General features: G+C 46.7%; 1 protein-coding gene across 1 annotated transcript; it reads left to right on the top strand.

Annotated features, from left to right (window-relative positions):
* Positions 1 to 1000: 1000 nt before the first annotated feature.
* Positions 1001 to 19060, top strand: mrps26 (mitochondrial ribosomal protein S26). Its single transcript, XM_067980321.1, has 4 exons — positions 1001 to 1314; positions 6395 to 6541; positions 13627 to 13750; positions 18257 to 19060. Exons 1-4 carry the CDS (start codon positions 1079 to 1081, stop codon positions 18386 to 18388), a joined length of 639 nt encoding a protein of 212 aa, XP_067836422.1. The 5' UTR covers positions 1001 to 1078; the 3' UTR covers positions 18389 to 19060.
* The last annotated feature ends 662 nt before the right edge of the window (positions 19061 to 19722 follow it).

The raw sequence follows: 19722 nt of genomic DNA, 5'->3' as shown, positions 1-19722 counted from the left end.
CTAAAAGTTTCCCCACCACTGAGGTTAACTGGCCTGTAGTTACTAACACCAAAAAACAGATTATCTGGTCATTATCGCATTGCTGTTTGCGGGACCTTGCAATGTGCAAATTGGCTGCCGTTTTTCCTACATTACAACAGTGACTACACTTCAAAAGTATTTGATGGTCTGTAAAGCGCTTTGGGACACCCTGAGGTCGTGAGAGGCGCTGTAGAAATGCACACTCTTTGGGGGAGATTTTAAACGCCGAGAACGGGTGGGTTGGGGGGGGGGGGGCGGGGGTGGGAGTTGAAAACCGTTGGGTTTCTTTCTTGTGTCGCGACCGCAACCCGACTTTATATCCGGGTTTAACGTCGGCGTGTAAAAATTACAGGCTTCCCAGTGGGAATGCAGGGTCCGAATATTTCGCGGTCGCGACCCAAAAATGAAAAAAAATCAACAGTTTTCAACTCCCACCGTCCCCGTCCCCCCACCCACCCATTCTGGGAGTTTAAAAATCACCCCATTTGTTTTAGTTCGCCCTTTAAAGGTGCACACCTTTAAATGCGTGTGGAGATGCCGGTGATGGACTGGGGTTGACAATTGTAAACAATTTTACAACACCAAGTTATAGTCCAGCAATTTTATTTTAAATTCCACAAGCTTTCGGAGGCTTCCTCCTTCCTCAGGTGAACGATGTGGAAAATGTTCACCTGAGGAAGGAGGTAGCCTCCGAAAGCTTGTGAATTTAAAATAAAATTGCTGGACTATAACTTGGTGTCGTAAAATTGTTTACAATTGTCAACCTTTAAATGCAACATTGTGGTGAAATCGTTTTTTAAAAAAATAAAAAAATGAAAAAAATCTTCTGCATGGCTGAAGTGAAAGAGATTTTGTGATCCAGATGAAGGTGAGGGTGGAAATTCTTGCCCCCCCCCCCCCCCCCAGGTTTGGTGGGGGTTTTGGGGGGGGGGGGGTGCAGTGCAGCTTTAAGCCCAGGCACCTTTGACCCGATGAATGAATTGCTACATGAGCTGTGTTTCCGGTATGGCTGCGCCCATGTGAGAGGCTCCTCTCCCCGCTCCCTCCTCCGGGCACCATGTGGGGTCTGTACCGGCCGCTCCTGCTCTCCCTCCCCTTCAAGCGGCGCCCGCCAGCTCTGCCCGCCGTCCCGCCCGCCCGCTGGGTCCCCGTCCGGGGCCGCAAGTCGCGCAACGACCCGCCGGCCAAATCCAAGGCCGGGCGGCTGCGGGTCCCCACTCCCGTCGATCCCGAGGAGCTGTTGGTGGTGAAGGAGCGTTACCGCCAGTATGTGGCCATCGTCGGGGCGCTCAGGTGAGTGCTGAGGTACCTTCATAGGTAAATGATGTACAAGGGGGAGGGGGGGGCATTAATATACGGGGCTCAGATACATTAAATAATATATAGGGAGTGAGATACATTAATATACAAGGACTGGGGTACATTAATGAATGGTATACAGGGACTGGGGTACATTAATGAATGGTATACAGGGACTGGGGTACATTAATGAATGGTATACAGGGACTGGGGTACATTAATGAATGGTATACAGGGACTGGGGTACATTAATGAATGGTATACAGGGACTGGGGTACATTAATGAATGGTATACAGGGACTGGGGTACATTAATGAATGGTATACAGGGACTGGGGTACATTAATGAATGGTATACAGGGACTGGGGTACATTAATGAATGGTATACAGGGACTGGGGTACATTAATGAATGGTATACAGGGACTGGGGTACATTAATGAATGGTATACAGGGACTGGGGTACATTAATGAATGGTATACAGGGACTGGGGTACATTAATGAATGGTATACAGGGACTGGGGTACATTAATGAATGGTATACAGGGACTGGGGTACATTAATGAATGGTATACAGGGACTGGGGTACATTAATGAATGGTATACAGGGACTGGGGTACATTAATGAATGGTATACAGGGACTGGGGTACATTAATGAATGGTATACAGGGACTGGGGTACATTAATGAATCATATACAGGGACTGGGGTACATTAATGAATGGTATACAGGGACTGGGGTACATTAATAAATGGTATACAGGGACTGGGGTACATTAATGAATGGTATACAGGGACTGGGGTACATTAATGAATGGTATACAGGGACTGGGGTACATTAATGAATGGTATACAGGGACTGGGGTACATTAATGAATCATATACAGGGACTGGGGCACATTAATAAATGATATACAGGGACTGGGGTACATTAATGAATAGTATACAGGGACTGGGGCACATTAATAAATGGTATACAGGGACTGGGGTACATTAATGAATGATATACAGGGACTGGGGTACATTAATAAATGATATACAGGGACTGGGGTACATTAATGAATGGTATACAGGGACTGGGGTACATTAATGAATGGTATACAGGGACTGGGGTACATTAATGAATGGTATACAGGGACTGGGGTACATTAATGAATGGTATACAGGGACTGGGGTACATTAATGAATGGTATACAGGGACTGGGGTACATTAATGAATGGTATACAGGGACTGGGGTACATTAATGAATGGTATACAGGGACTGGGGTACATTAATGAATGGTATACAGGGACTGGGGTACATTAATGAATGGTATACAGGGACTGGGGTACATTAATGAATGGTATACAGGGACTGGGGTACATGAATGAATCATATACAGGGACTGGGGTACATGAATGAATCATATACAGGGACTGGGGTACATGAATGAATGGTATACAGGGACTGGGGTACATTAATAAATGGTATACAGGGACTGGGGTACATTAATGAATGGTATACAGGGACTGGGGTACATTAATGAATGGTATACAGGGACTGGGGTACATTAATAAATGGTATACAGGGACTGGGGTACATTAATGAATCATATACAGGGACTGGGGTACATTAATAAATGATATACAGGGACTGGGGTACATTAATGAATAGTATACAGGGACTGGGGCACATTAATAAATGGTATACAGGGACTGGGGTACATTAATGAATGATATACAGGGACTGGGGTACATTAATAAATGATATACAGGGACTGGGGTACATTAATGAATGGTATACAGGGACTGGGGTACATTAATGAATGGTATACAGGGACTGGGGTACATTAATGAATGGTATACAGGGACTGGGGTACATTAATGAATGGTATACAGGGACTGGGGTACATTAATGAATGGTATACAGGGACTGGGGTACATTAATAGATGATATACAGGGACTGGGGTCCATTAAGGTATGGTATACAGGGACTGGGGTACATTAATGAATGATATACAGGGACTGGGGTACATTAATGAATGTACAGGGATGGGGGTATGTTAATAAATGTTAATAAATAATATACAGGGATGGGGGTACATTAATAAATAATATACAGGGATGGGTACATTAATAAATACATAGGGACTGGGGGACATTAATAAATAATATACAGGGACTAGGATGCATCAAATATGCAGGGACTGGGATACATTAATATACAGGGGCTGGCATATATTAATAAATAATATAAAGGGACTTTTTTTATTCGTTCATGGGATGTGGGTGTCGCTGGCGAGGCCAGCATTTATTGCCCATCCCTAATTGCCCTTGAGAAGGTGGTGGTGGTGAGCCACCTTCTTGAACCGCTGCAGTCCGTGTGGTGACGGTTCTCCCACTGTGCTGTTAGGAAGGGAGTTCCAGGATTTTGACCCAGTGACGATGAAGGAACGGCGATATATTTCCAAGTCGGGATGGTGTGTGACTTGGAGGGGAACGTGCAGGTGGTGTTGTTCCCATGCGCCTGCTGCTCTTGTCCTTCTAGGTGGTAGAGGTCGCGGGTTTGGGAGATGCTGTCGAAGAAGCCTTGGCGAGTTGCTGGAGTGCATCCTGTGGATGGTACACGCTGCAGCCACGGTATGCCGGTGGTGAAGGGAGTGAATGTTTAGGGTGGTGGATGGGGTGCCAATCAAGTGGGCTGCTTTGTCCTGGATGGTGTCGAGCTTCTTGAGTGTTGTTGGAGCTGCACTCATCCAGGCAAGCGGAGAGTATTCCATCACACTCCTGACTTGTGCCTTGTAGATGGTGGAAAGGCTTTGGGGAGTCAGGAGGTGAGTCACTCGCCGCAGAATACCCAGCCTCTGACCTGCTCTTGTAGCCACAGTATTTATATGGCTGGTCCAGTTAAGTTTCTGGTCAATGGTGACCCCCAGGATGTTGATGGTGGGGGATTCGGCGATGGTAATGCCGTTGAATGTCAAGGGGAGGTGGTTAGACTCTCTTGTTGGAGATGGTCATTGCCTGGCACTTGTCTGGCGCGAATGTTACTTGCCACTTATGAGCCCAAGCCTGGATGTTGTCCAGGTCTTACTGCATGCGGGCTCGGACTGCTTCATTATCTGAGGGGTTGCGAGTGGAACTGAACACTGTGCAATCATCAGCGAACATCCCCATTTCTGACCTTATGATGGAGGGAAGGTCATTGATGAAGCAGCTGAAGATGGTTGGGCCTAAGACACTGCCCTGAGGAACTCCTGCAGCAATGTCCTGGGGCTGAGATGATTGGCCACCAACAACCACTACCATCTTCCTTTGTGCTCGGTATGACTCCAACCACTGGAGAGTTTTCCCCTGATTCCCATTGACTTCAGTTTTACTCGGGCTCCTTGGTGCCACACTCGGTCAAATGCTGCCTTGATATCAAGGGCAGTCACTCTCACCTCTGGAATTCAGCTCTTTTGTCCATGTTTGGACCAAGGCTGTAATGAGGCCTGGAGCTGAGTGGTCTTGGCGGAACCCAAGCTGAGCATTGGTGAGCAGGTTATTGGTGAGTAAGTGCCGCTTGAAAGCACTGTTGACGACACCTTCCATCACTTTGCTGATGATTGAGAGTAGACTGATGGGGCGGTAATTGGCCGGATTGGATTTGTCCTGCTTTTAGTGGACAGGACATACCTGGGCAATTTTCCACATTGTCGGGTAGATGCCAGTGTTGTAGCTGTACGGGAACAGCTTGGCTAGAGGCGCAGCTAGTTCTGGAGCACAAGTCTTCAGCACTACAGCCGGGATGTTGTCGGGGCCCATAGCCTTTGCTGTATCCAGTGCACTCAGCCGTTTCTTGATATCTTGGGATACATTAATAATATACAGGGCTGGCTTACATTAATAATATACTGGGACTGGGGTACATAAATACAGGGGAGGGGTACGTTAATAAACATACAGGAACTGGGGTACATTAATATACAGGGACTGAAGTACATTAAATAATATGCAGGGACTAGGGTACATAAATAAATGATATACAAGGACTGGAGCACATCAATAAATATACAAGGGCTGGGGTACTTTGATAATATACAAGGGCTGGAGTACATTAATAAATAATATACAGGGATGGGTACATTAAATGATATACAGGGACTGAGGTACATTAATAAATGATAAACTGAAACTAGGATACATGAAATATGCGGGGGCTGGCATATATTAATAAATAATATATAGGAACTAGGATACATTAATAAATGCAGGAGTTAGGGTACATTAATAAATAATATACAGGAGCTAGGGTACCTAAATAATATACAGGGGCTGCGGTTCATCAATAAATAATATACAGTCCCTGTGTATTCAGGCAGTGCATTCCAGATCATCATAACTTGCTGTGTGACAAAATTTTTCTCATCTCGGTTAAGGGAACATTAATAATTAATATACAGGGGCTGGGGTACATCAATAAATAATATCCACAGACTGGGTACATAAATAATATACAGGGGTATCAATAAATACAATATAATAAGGATTGGAGTTACAATTTTAACTCAGGGCACCTTATTGCGTTTTACAGCCAATGAAGTACTTGAAGTGTAGTCACAGTTGTCATGTAGGAAACGCTAATTTGCGCACAGCAAGATCCCACAAATAGCAATGTGATAATGATCAGATCTGTTTTGGTTGGTTGAGGGATAAATATTGGCCAGGACACCAGGGCATGAGATCCTTTACATCTACCTGAGAGGGCAGACGGGGCTTCGGTTTAATGTCTCATCTGAAAGACGGCACCCCCGACAGTGTGGCACTCCCTCAGTACTGCAGTGGAAGTGAAGTCCCTGGAGTGGGGCTTGAACCCATGACCTCCTGACTCCGAGGCGAGAGACCACCTGCTGAGCCACAACTGTCACCGTTCCTTCTTCTTATCAGGCAATTGGAAATGACAGGTTTGGATTTCTCAGTTTGGTTTGAGGCTCTGACGGGCTTCCGTGTGCATCTCACACTCAGCTGACCAAAAGAAAGGCAACGCAAGTGAAATTTGATTCCTTTTTCTTCCCCCCACCCCCCCCCCCCCCCCCCCCTCTCAAACTAAAGGGGTGAGTTCAAGGAGGATATGCTGCGGAAACGTTACGAAGAGGAGGTGGGCTCGCTGGCGGCGGTACGGGCGAAGATAGAGGCTGATAAACATCAGAGGTTGATGGATTTCAATAACCGAGAGAACGAACGGCTCCAAAAACTCCGGTGAGTCTCTGGGGGGGTGGAGTGGGGGGGTGCCTGAGTGTTAAATCAGACTGTCCTCACTCAGGGTCTGTGTGTTAGGAGCCCTCACAGTGTTAAATCAGACTGTCCTCACTCGGTCAGTGTGTTAGGAGCTCTCACAGTGTTAAATCTCACTGTCCTCACTCAGGGTCAGTGTGTTAGGAGCCCTCACAGTGTTAAATCTCACTGTCCTCACTCAGGGTCAGTGTGTTAGGAGCCCTCACAGTGTTAAATCTCACTGTCCTCACTCAGGGTCAGTGTGTTAGGAGCCCTCACAGTGTTAAATCTCACTGTCCTCACTCAGGGTCAGTGTGTTAGGAGCCCTCACAGTGTTAAATCGCACTGTCCTCACTCAGGGTCAGTGTGTTAGGAGCCCTCACAGTGTTAAATCGCACTGTCCTCACTCAGGGTCAGTGTGTTAGGAGCCCTCACAGTGTTAAATCTCACTGTCCTCACTCAGGGTCGGTGTGTTAGGAGCTCTCGCAGTGTTAAATCAGACTGTCCTCACTCAAGGTCAGTGTGTTAGGAGCTCGAGCAGTGTTAAATCAGACTGTCCTCACTCAGGGTCAGTGTGTTAGGAGCCCTCACAGTGTTAAATCAGACTGTCCTCACTCAGGGTCGGTGTGTTAGGAGCTCTCACAGTGTTAAATCACACTGTCCTCACTCAGGGTCGATGTGTTAGGAGTTCTCGCAGTGTTAAATCTCACTGTCCTCACTCAAGGTCAGTGTGTTAGGAGCTCTCGCAGTGTTAAATCTCACTGTCCTCACTCAAGGTCAGTGTGTTAGGAGCTCTCGCAGTGTTAAATCTCACTGTCCTCACTCAAGGTCAGTGTGTTAGGAGCTCTCACAGTGTTAAATCTCACTGTCCTCACTCAGGTTCGACGTGTTAGGAGCCCTCACAGTGTTAAATCTCACTGTCCTCACTCAGGTTCGACGTGTTAGGAGCCCTCACAGTGTTAAATCTCACTGTCCTCACTCAGGGTCGGTGTGTTAGGAGCTCTCGCAGTGTTAAATCAGACTGTCCTCACTCAGGGTCAGTGTGTTAGGAGCTCTCGCAGTGTTAAATCAGACTGTCCTCACTCAGGGTCAGTGTGTTAGGAGCCCTCACATTGTTAAATCAGACTGTCCTCACTCAGGGTCAGTGTGTTAGGAGCCCTCACAGTGTTAAATCAGACTGTCCTCACTCAGGGTCAGTGTGTTAGGAGCCCTCACAGTGTTAAATCTCACTGTCCTCACTCAGGTTCGACGTGTTAGGAGCTCTCGCAGTGTTAAATCTCACTGTCCTCACTCAGGTTCGACGTGTTAGGAGCTCTCGCAGTTTTAAATCAGACTGTCCTCACTCAGGGTCAGTGTGTTAGGAGCCCTCACAGTGTTAAATCACACTGTCCTCACTCAAGGTCAGTGTGTTAGGAGCCCTCACAGTGTTAAATCTCACTGTCCTCACTCAGGGTCAGTGTGTTAGGAGCCCTCACAGTGTTAAATCGCACTGTCCTCACTCAAGGTCAGTGTGTTAGGAGCCCTCACAGTGTTAAATCGCACTGTCCTCACTCAGGGTCGGTGTGTTAGGAGCCCTCACAGTGTTAAATCGCACTGTCCTCACTCAAGGTCGGTGTGTTAGGAGCTCTCACAGTGTTAAATCTCACTGTCCTCACTCAGGGTCGGTGTGTTAGGAGCCCTCACAGTGTTAAATCAGACTGTCCTCACTCAAGGTCAGTGTGTTAGGAGCCCTCACAGTGTTAAATCGCACTGTCCTCACTCAAGGTCAGTGTGTTAGGAGCCCTCACAGTGTTAAATCGCACTGTCCTCACTCAGGGTCAGTGTGTTAGGAGCCCTCACAGTGTTAAATCAGACTGTCCTCACTCAGGGTCGGTGTGTTAGGAGCTCTCGCAGTGTTAAATCAGACTGTCCTCACTCAGGGTCAGTGTGTTAGGAGCTCTCGCAGTGTTAAATCTCACTGTCCTCACTCAAGGTCAGTGTGTTCGGAGCTCTCGCAGTGTTAAATCTCACTGTCCTCACTCAAGGTCAGTGTGTTCGGAGCTCTCGCAGTGTTAAATCAGACTGTCCTCACTCAGGGTCGGTGTGTTAGGAGCTCTCACAGTGTTAAATCACACTGTCCTCACTCAGGGTCGATGTGTTAGGAGCCCTCGCAGTGTTAAATCTCACTGTCCTCACTCAGGGTCAGTGTGTTAGGAGCTCTCTCAGTGTTAAATCAGACTGTCCTCACTCAGGTTCGACGTGTTAGGAGCTCTCGCAGTGTTAAATCGGACTTTCCTCACTCAAGGTCTGTGTGTTAGGAGCCCTCACAGTGTTAAATCAGACTGTCCTCACTCAGGGTCAGTGTGTTAGGAGCTCTCGCAGTGTTAAATCGCACTGTCCTCACTCAAGGTCGGTGTGTTAGGAGCTCTCGCAGTGTTAAATCTCACTGTCCTCACTCAAGGTCGGTGTGTTAGGAGCCCTCGCAGTGTTAAATCTCACTGTCCTCACTCAAGGTCGGTGTGTTAGGAGCTCTCGCAGTGTTAAATCTCACTGTCCTCACTCAGGGTCAGTGTGTTCAGAGCCCTCGCAGTGTTAAATCTCACTGTCCTCACTCAGGTTCGACGTGTTAGGAGCTCTCGCAGTGTTAAATCGGACTGTCCTCACTCAGGGTCAGTGTGTTTTGAGCTCTCGCAGTGTTAAATCAGACTGTCCTCACTCAGGGTCAGTGTGTTCGGAGCCCTCACAGTGTTAAATCTCACTGTCCTCACTCAGGGTCAGTGTGTTTTGAGCTCTCGCAGTGTTAAATCAGACTGTCCTCACTCAGGGTCGGTGTAATGGGAGCTCTCACAGTGTTAAATCAGACTGTCCTCACTCAGGGTCAGTGTGTTCGGAGCCCTCGCAGTGTTAAATCTCACTGTCCTCACTCCGGTTCGACGTGTTAGGAGCTCTCACAGTGTTAAATCAGACTGTCCTCACTCAGGGTCAGTGTGTTCGGAGCCCTCGCAGTGTTAAATCTCACTGTCCTCACTCAGGTTCGACGTGTTAGGAGCTCTCGCAGTGTTAAATCGGACTGTCCTCACTCAGGGTCAGTGTGTTTTGAGCTCTCGCAGTGTTAAATCAGACTGTCCTCACTCAGGGTCAGTGTGTTCGGAGCCCTCACAGTGTTAAATCTCACTGTCCTCACTCAGGGTCAGTGTGTTTTGAGCTCTCGCAGTGTTAAATCAGACTGTCCTCACTCAGGGTCGGTGTAATGGGAGCTCTCACAGTGTTAAATCAGACTGTCCTCACTCAGGGTCAGTGTGTTCGGAGCCCTCGCAGTGTTAAATCTCACTGTCCTCACTCCGGTTCGACGTGTTAGGAGCTCTCACAGTGTTAAATCAGACTGTCCTCACTCAGGGTCAGTGTGTTCAGAGCCCTCGCAGTGTTAAATCTCACTGTCCTCACTCAGGTTCGACGTGTTAGGAGCTCTCGCAGTGTTAAATCGGACTGTCCTCACTCAGGGTCAGTGTGTTTTGAGCTCTCGCAGTGTTAAATCAGACTGTCCTCACTCAGGGTCAGTGTGTTCGGAGCCCTCACAGTGTTAAATCTCACTGTCCTCACTCAGGGTCAGTGTGTTTTGAGCTCTCGCAGTGTTAAATCAGACTGTCCTCACTCAGGGTCGGTGTAATGGGAGCTCTCACAGTGTTAAATCAGACTGTCCTCACTCAGGGTCAGTGTGTTCGGAGCCCTCGCAGTGTTAAATCTCACTGTCCTCACTCCGGTTCGACGTGTTAGGAGCTCTCACAGTGTTAAATCAGACTGTCCTCACTCAGGGTCAGTGTGTTCGGAGCCCTCGCAGTGTTAAATCTCACTGTCCTCACTCCGGTTCGACGTGTTAGGAGCTCTCGCAGTGTTAAATCAGACTGTCCTCACTCAGGGTCAGTGTGTTTTGAGCTCTCGCAGTGTTAAATCAGACTGTCCTCACTCAGGGTCAGTGTGTTAGGAGCTCTCACAGTGTTAAATCACACTGTCCTCACTCAGGGTCGGTGTGTTAGGAGCTCTCGCAGTGTTAAATCACACTGTCCTCACTCGGTCAGTGTGTTTTGAGCTCTCGCAGTGTTAAATCAGACTGTCCTCACTCAGGGTCAGTGTGTTCGGAGCCCTCACAGTGTTAAATCTCACTGTCCTCACTCAGGGTCAGTGTGTTTTGAGCTCTCGCAGTGTTAAATCAGACTGTCCTCACTCAGGGTCGGTGTAATGGGAGCTCTCGCAGTGTTAAATCAGACTGTCCTCACTCAGGGTCAGTGTGTTAGCAGCCCTCACAGTGTTAAATCAGACTGTCCTCACTCAGGGTCAGTGTGTTTTGAGCTCTCGCAGTGTTAAATCAGACTGTCCTCACTCAGGGTCAGTGTGTTTTGAGCTCTCGCAGTGTTAAATCAGACTGTCCTCACTCCGGGTCAGTGTGTTCGGAGCCCTCGCAGTGTTAAATCTCACTGTCCTCACTCAGGTTCGACGTGTTAGGAGCTCTCGCAGTGTTAAATCAGACTGTCCTCACTCAGGGTCAGTGTGTTTTGAGCTCTCGCAGTGTTAAATCAGACTGTCCTCACTCAGGGTCAGTGTGTTAGGAGCTCTCACAGTGTTAAATCAGACTCTCCTCACTCAGGGTCGGTGTGTTCGGAGTTTCAATCAGTCCAGTACCAGCTTGCCTCAGTTGGTAACTCTCTTACCTCTCGGTCAGAAGGTTTTCGGACAGAGCACGATACCAAGTCTTGAGTTTTTATTTCAGTGAAGGATGGAGGAAATGCTGTATTGTCAGAACTTTAAGTGCGGCATTAAACTGAAGCTCTTGCAACAGGCGGGGAAATTTCTCTTGGGGCAAATGTGTTGTGTTGTGTGAGTTTGATTATTGTGTGTGTTTTTTTAAACCTGTTCTTGGGTGTGGGCGACACATCCAGAATTTACTTCCAGAGTTAGTGTTTGAGGCAGAAACTATTGTCAACATTCTAGATTCGGTTGGATCGGTGCATGAAGGACGAGGGGGTTGAAGGGATATGAGAACAGGGCGGATAAATCTGGTTAGGACTATATGCTCGCATGGAGGTTTAATAACCAGCACGGACTGGTTGGGCCAAATGGCCTGTTTCCTTTTTAAAAAAAATTCTTTCTGGTGATGTGGGCATCGCTGGCAGGGTCGGCATTTCTTGCCCATCCCTAGTTGCCCTGAGGTGGTGGTGGTGACCCGCCACCTTTCTTAAACTGCTGCAATTCTTTGTAGCGGTTGTTGGTACAACTGAGCGTCTCGCTCGGTCACTTCAGAGGGCAGTTTAGAGTCAACCACTTTAGTGTGGGACTGGAGCCACATATATGCCCTGACTGGGTAAGGGCGGCAGGTTTAGTGAACCAGTTGTGTGTGTGTGTGTGTGTGTGTGTGTGTGTGTGTGTGTGTAAAAATTGAGCTCAGCCCCAGCAATTGAAGGGGTTCGCTCAGAGCACTGCTCTGCCCCTGGGAGCGCGAAGCTGCCTCAGGTGCTATTTGTCTGCATCTCTGGAAGTGTGCATCACTTGTGCGATGTAGATTTGGATGAGGGGACCGAATGTAATATTTCCAAGTTTGCTGATGACACAAAACTAGGTGAGAATGTGGGTTGTGAGGAGGCTTCAAGGGGATATAGACAGGCTAAGTGAGTGGGCAAGAACATGGCAGATGGAATATAATGTGGAAAAATGTGAAGTTATCCACTTTGGTAGGAAAAACAGAAATACAGAATATTTTTTTAAATGGTGAGAGATTGGGAAATGTTGATGTATAAGGACACCCTGGTCCCTTTGAACATGAGTCACTGAAAGCTAACAAAGCTTGCAGGGTACAGCAAGCAATTAGGAAGGCAAATGGTATGTTGGCCTTTATTACAAGAGGATTTGAGTACAGGAGTAAAGATGTCTTACTGCAATTATATAGGGCCTTGGTGAGACTGCACCTGGAGTATTGTGTACAGTTTTGGTCTCCTTACCTAAGAAAGGAAATACTTGCCATAGAGGGAGTGCAACGAAGGTTCACCAGACTGATTCCTGGGATGGCGGGATTGTCGTATGAGGAGAGATTGAGTAGACTGGGCCTGTATTCTCTAGAATTTAGAAGAATGAGAGGTGATCTCATTGAAACATACAAAATTCTTACAGGGCTCGACAGGGTAGATGCAGGGAGGATGTTTCCCCTGGCTGGAGAGTCTAGAACCAGGGGTCACAGTCTCAGAATAAGGGGTCGGCCATTTAGGACTGAGATGAGGAGAAATTTCTTCACTCAGAGGGTGGTGAATCTTTGGAATTCTCTACCCCAGAGGGCTGTGGAGGCTCAGTCATTGAGTACATTCAAAACAGAGATCGATAGATTTCTAGATATTAAAGGCATGAAGGGATATGGGGATGGTGCAGGAAAATGGTGTTGAGGTCGAAGATCAGCCATGATCATATTGAATGGCGGAGCAGGCTAGAGGGGCCGGATGGCCTACTCTTGCTCCTGTTTCTTATGTTCTTATGTCACACCGCTGCCACTGGAGTCAGCACTCTCCAATGGCTCAGTGGTAGCTGTCTCGCTTCCTGAATCAGAAGGTCGTCCTACTCCAGCGACTTGATTACATAATCCAGGCTGACATTCCGCAGTGCAGCACTGAGGGAGTGCTGCACCGTCAGAGGTGCCGTCTTTCGGATGAGATGATAAACCGAAGCCTCGTCTGCCTTCTCAGGTGGATGTAAAAGATCCCATGGCACTATTTCGAAGAAGAGCAGGGGAGTTCTCCCCGGTGTCCTGACCAATATTTATCCCTCAACCAACATCGCTAAAAAGCAGATTATCTGGTCGTTATTACATTGCTGTTTGTGGGACCTTGCTGTGCGCAAATTGGCTGCCGTGTTTCCTACATTACGACAGTCGTTACACTTCAAAAGTAGTTCATTGGCTGTAGAGCGCTTTGGGACGTCCTGAGGTCGTGGAAGGCACTATATAAATGCAAATTCTTTCTATTGTAAAACTGGAGACGGGGCCAGTCAAGGCCCAAATCCACTCCGATTTTCGCCTTTGCGTTTGGTCTGACTGCGTTCTGCTCGTGCGACAGGGAAGAGCGACTCCGGCGAGAGGCAGAAGAGGAGCAAGAGCAGAAACTTCAGGCTGCCATCCACAGAGAAAAGAAACAGGACGAGTTCCTCAAGGAGAAGGAGAGGGAGGTGCTGCAGCTGCAGGTACGTACTGAGTGTGGGGGAGGGCGGCCGTTTCACTCTTGTTATAAGACCTCTATTTTCTTTCTGGAAGTTGTCCTTTTTTACCCTCTTCCATCTGAGGGATGTCGGGGCTGGAGAGCAGCACGCTTACTACTGTTAGCATCCAGTATCAGCACCAATCACTCCCAGGGCAGGTACAGCACGGGTTAGATACAGAGTAAAGCTCCCTCTACACTGTCCCATCAAACACTCCCAGGGCAGGTACAGCACGGGTTAGATACAGAGTAAAGCTCCCTCTACACTGTCCCATCAAACACTCCCAGGGCAGGTACAGCACAGGTTAGATAGAGAGTAAAGCTCCCTCTACACTGTCCCATCAAACACTCCCAGGGCAGGTACAGCACAGGTTAGATACAGAGTAAAGCTCCCTCTACACTGTCCCATCAAACACTCCCAGGGCAGGTACAGCACAGGTTAGATACAGAGTAAAGCTCCCTCTACACTGTCCCATAAAGGGCTCCTAGGTGAGATATTGGACAGGTTAGATGTGGAGTGAGAGTTCGTTCTGCTCCACAAGTAGCCACAGAAAGGCATCACTTGCTACTCCCAGAATCTATCCTACTCCAGCTGTCCATTTGACGACTACAAGCAAGATTGCCTAACTTTGACTCTGTTCCAAATTCTGATGTGCTGTGGACTTTTGCCTGACAGAATTCACACTGAGACTGTGTCAAGCTCAGTTGAAGCCAGCAAGAGAGGGAGAGACTGAAAAGATGTTTTGATCCTCGCACAGTAGGTTAAATTCGCACCCAGGTCCCAGAGGTGAAAGAACGGTGACACTGCAGCACTCCCCTTAATGATAGATACTTAATACAAAAGATGGGATTTCTTAGTTGTGATTGAAAGCGTGCTCATTGTGATTAGAATCATAGAATGGCCACCTTGCGTGCTGTAACCATTCGGCCCATCGAGTCCGTGCTGGCTGTCTGCAAGACCAATCCAGCTAGTCCCACTCCCCTGTCCTATCCCCGTAGCCCTGCAAGTTTTTTCCCTTCAAGTACTTATCCACTTCCCTTTGGAAAGCCACGATTGAATCTGCCTCCACCATTCCCTCGCATAGTGCATTCCAGACCACAACCGCTCGCTGTGTTAAGAAAAAGTTTTTCCTCATGTCGCCTTTGGTTCTTTTGCCAATCACCTTAAATTTATGCCCTCTAGTTCTTGACCCCTCCACCAATGGGAACAGTTTCTCTTTATCTACTCTATCTAGACCCTTCATGATTTTGAATACCTCTATCAAAACTCCTCTCAACCTTCTCTGCTCTAAGGAGAACAACCCCAGCTTCTCCAGTCTATCCATGTAACTAAAGCCCCTCATCCCTGGAACCATTCGAGTAAATCTCTTCTGCACCCTCTCTCAGGCCTTCACATCTTTCCTTTTGAAGAGTTGACTAAGGTAGTGGACAGGGGACTGTCAATGGATGTTATTTATATGGACTTCCAGAAGGCGTTTGATAAGGTCCTACATAAGAGACTGTTAGCTAAGATAAAAGCCCATGGAATCGAGGGAAAAGTACGGACTTGGTTAGGAAGTTGGCTGAGCGAAAGGCGACAGAGAGTAGGGATAATGGGTAGGTACTCACATTGGCAAGATGAGACTTTTTTCCCTGGAGAGTAGGAGGTTTAGGGGTGATCTTATAGAAGTCTATAAAATAATGAGGGGCATAGATAAGGTCGATAGTCAAAATCTTTTCCCAAAGGTAGGGGAGTCTATAACGAGGGGACATAGATTTAAGGTGAGAGGGGAGAGATACAAAAGGGTCCAGAGGGGCAGTTTTTCACTCAAAGGGTGGTGAGTGTCTGGAACGAGCTGCCAGAGGCAGTAGTAGAGGCGGGTACAATTTTGTCTTTTAAAAAGCATTTGGACAGTTACATGGGTAAGATGGGTACAGAGGGATATGGGCCAAGTGCAGGCAATTGGGACTAGCTTAGTGGTATAAACTGGGCGATATGGACATGTTGGGCCGAAGGGCCTGTTTCCATGTTGTAAACTTCTATGATTCTATGTGACTAGTGGAGTCCCGCAGGGATCTGTCTTGGGGCCTCAATTATTCACAATATTTATTAACGACTTAGATGAAGGCATAGAAAGTCTTATATCTAAGTTTGCCGATGACACAAAGATTGGTGGCATTGTAAGCAGTGTAGATGAAAACATAAAATTACAAAGGGATATTGATAGATTAGGTGAATGGGCAAAACTGTGGCAAATGGAATTCAGTGTAGACAAATGTGAGGTCATCCACTTTGGATCAAAAAATGATAGAACAGGGTACCTTCTAAATGGTAAAAAGTTAAAAACAGTGGATGTCCAAAGGGACCTAGGGGTACAGGTACATAGATCATTGAAGTGTCATGAACAGGTGCAGAAAATAATCAAGAAGGCAAATGGAATGCTGGCCTTTATATCTAGAGGACTAGAGTACAAGGGGGCAGAAGTTATGCTGCAGCTATACAAAATCCTGGTTAGACCGCACCTGTGAGCAGTTCTGGGCACCGCACCTTCAGAAGGATATACTGGCCTTTGAGGGAGCGCAGCATAGGTTTACTAGAATGATACCCGGACTTCAAGGGTTAAGTTACGAGGAGAGATTACACAAATTGGGGTTGTATTCTCTAGAGTTTTGAAGGTTAAGGGATGATCTGATCGAAGTTTATAAGATATTAAGAGGAACAGATAGGGTGGATAGAGAGAAACTATTTCTGCTGGTTGGGGATTTTAGGAGTAGGGGGCACAGTCTAAAAATTAGAGCCAGGCCTTTCAGGAGCGAGATTAGAAAACATTTCTACACACACAGGGTGGTAGAAGTTTGGAACTGTTCCGCAAACGGCAATTGATACTAGCTCAATTGCTAAATTTAAATCTGAGATAGATAGCTTTTTGGCAACCAAAGGTATTAGGGATATGGGCCAAAGGCAGGTATATGGAGTTAGATCACAGATCAGCCATGATCTTATCAAATGGCAGAGCAGGCACGAGGGGCTGAATGGCCTACTCCTGTTCCTATGTTCCTAAAGTGAGGTGCCCTGAATTGGGGACAATACTCCAGTTGTGGCCGAACCAGTGTTTTATAAAGGTTCATCATAACCTCCTTGCTTTTGTACTCTATGCCTCTATTTATAAAGCCCTGGATCCTGTATGCTTTCTTAACTGCTTTCTCAACCTGCCCTGCCACCGTCAACGATTTGTGCACATATACCCCCAGATCTCTCTGTTTCTGCACCCCCATTAGAGTTGTGCCCTCCAGTTGATATTGCCTCTCCTCGTTCTTCCTACCGAAATGTATCACTTCACACTTTCCTACGTTGAATTTCACCTGCCACGTGTTGGCCCATTCCACCAACCTGTCTATGTCCTATGATCATTAATTAGATGATGTTTGCTAATTATATGATTAATAATCATTAATGACCTTTGGAAATTCCACCTGATACTTTTCCACGCAAAGCTGCTTTGCCATTTAGCCCAGCAGGGAAGAAGCTCCCTGCTGAATTTGGCTCAGCTTTGCTGTGCCATTGTCATAACAAATTGTTCCGTTTAGTTTACATTACCTCTCCTCATTCTTCCTGCCAAAATGCATCACTTCATACTTCTCTGCGTTCAATTGCATCTGCCACCAGTCTGTCTATGACCCCTGAAGTCTGTTACTATCCTCCACGCTGTTTGCTACATTTTCGTGTCATCTGCAAACTTTGAAATTATACCCTCTATACCCCAGTCCAGGTCATTAATACGTATCAAAAAGAGCAGTGGTCCTAATACCGACCCCTGGAGAACGCCACTGTATACTTCCCTCCAGTCTGAAAAACAACCGTTCACCACTACTCTCTGCTTTCTGTCCCGTAGCCAATTTTAAATCCACACAGCAACTGTCCCTTTAATCCCATGGGCTTTAATTTTGCCAACAAGTCTATTACGTGGTACTTTACCAAACTCCTTTTGAAAGTCTATATACACAACATCAACCCTCTCTGTTATTTCATCAAAGAACTCAATCAAGTCAGTCAAACACATGATTTTCCTTTTAACCAGTCTATGCCGGTTATCATTTATTAACACATATTTTTCCAAGTGACAATTAATTTTCTCGGATTATTGTCTCTACAAGTTTCCCCACTGCTGACGAAAAGCTGACTGGCCTGTAGTTGCCGGGTTTATCCCTCCCCACTATTTTGAATGAGGGTGTAACATTTGCAATCCTCCAATTCTCTGCTACAGCTCCCATTTATCTCATTGAATGTTTGCGGGACCTTGCTGTGAGCAAATTGGCTGCTGTGTTTCCTACATTACAACAGTGACTACACTTCAAAAAGTACTTCACGCCGCTGTAAAGCGCTTGGGACGTCCTGAGGCGGCGAAAGGCGTGGTGTAAATGCAAGTTGTTGTTGTTCTTGGTATTGACGGGATCTTCCTGAAAAGGCCTGGTTTTTTTTTGAGCCTCTTGACTCTTCTCGCTTAATTTACAGGAGGCAGTGAAGAATTTCATCACGCTGGAGAATTTGGATCAGCGGATAGAGGAAGTTCTGGACAATCCAAAGAACTATAACTTCGCCATCGACCGGGAGGGCAGGATCACGAAGAGGACAGTGAAGCGGTAGGCCGGGGTCAAACCGAAGGCCGCCTGGTCCTGCCAAGAACCCTCTGCCCCCTGAGTGAAGATGTGGAGATGCCGGTGATGGACTGGGGTTGACAATTGTAAACAATTTTACAACACCAAGTTATAGTCCAGCAATTTTATTTTAAATTCACAAGCTTTCGGAGGCTACCTCCTTCCTCAGGTGAACGATGCGGAAGGTGGGGGGAGGGGGGGGGGTGGGTGGGGAGCGAAAGCCTTTAAAAGGTTTCAAACCATCAACAAGTTAATCGGTGCAACCCTCTTGCAGTTTAGCTCAGCCTGGGTGAGGTACCAGAGGGTATCCAGCACTCGTGACACCGAACTCCAGCAAGACTCCACATCTTCAGGAAAACAGGGGTGCTAATTACTGATGAGGTGGGGACCACAAATCCTAAACTCATGCCTTTTTAAAGGGATAGAGAATCGCTCGGTGTTCTAAATTGTACCATCGACGTCAGTTGTGTACTGCTCCGTAACCGATCTTTTCAGGGTGTAAAACACTGAATTCCTTCGTAATGAAAAGTCGATTGATTTACTTGTAAACTCCTGAGTGTTTGTCCCCTTACAATATAACGAGGGCTAAGGTACATTGTATCAATAAATGGACTTTAATAAGGGTGGAGTTGCATTGTATCAATAAATACAATATGATATGGCCTGGAGTTACATTGCATCAATAGATACAACAGCAGGAGTTACATTCTATTATCTACAATATAATAAGGATAGGGGGTATATAAGAACGAGGGATACATTCTAGTAATAAATACGATAGGTGGACGTTACATTGTATAAATAAGTACAATAACATAAAAGGCTGGAGGTGCCTTTTATTACACATGTAATAGGGGCCTCGGTTTAGTGTGTCATCCTAAGGATGGCACCTCTGACAGCGCAGCACTCCCTCAGTGCTGCATTAGAGTGTCAGCCTAGATTACCTCGCAACTCCAGGGCACTGCTGCTCTATACTGAGTTATTGAGGTACTTGGATATCTTGGAGGCAGAACCGCAGGGTCTCACCTACCTTGAAGAAGAAACTTGGAAAATGCAACCAGAGGGAAGTGAAATGAATAGATAAAGCTGAAGTGTGATGGAAAAGTGCAATGAAGATGGCATAACAGGAAAATGTTACAGGACGTATACATTACATTTAACAGGAAGTGCGCATTGTTTGTGAAGCACTTCGAAACGTCCTGAGAGACACAAGATGGTATATAAATGCACGTTCTTTGTTTATGTCATTCCAATGCTCACAGTAAGTCAGTTTGTATGCTATTATATAAGAACAGAAATGTTATATCACCCCCTTCACCCATC

This window comes from Heptranchias perlo, chromosome 1, assembly GCF_035084215.1.
Source record: "Heptranchias perlo isolate sHepPer1 chromosome 1, sHepPer1.hap1, whole genome shotgun sequence".
Taxonomy (NCBI): domain Eukaryota; kingdom Metazoa; phylum Chordata; class Chondrichthyes; order Hexanchiformes; family Hexanchidae; genus Heptranchias; species Heptranchias perlo.
The sequence above is the reverse complement of the archived record's forward strand: the minus strand, read 5'-3'. Positions and strand labels throughout refer to the sequence as shown.

Excerpts from the sequence above, each read along its gene's own strand:
- mrps26 (XM_067980321.1), top strand. The coding sequence starts at position 1,079 with ATGTGGGGTCTGTACCGGCCGCTCCTGCTCTCCCTCCCCTTCAAGCGG. Across the intron at positions 6,542-13,626 it reads GAACGGCTCCAAAAACTCCG|GGAAGAGCGACTCCGGCGAG; the intron begins GTGAGTCTCTGG and ends CTCGTGCGACAG. Across the intron at positions 13,751-18,256 it reads GGGAGGTGCTGCAGCTGCAG|GAGGCAGTGAAGAATTTCAT; the intron begins GTACGTACTGAG and ends CTTAATTTACAG.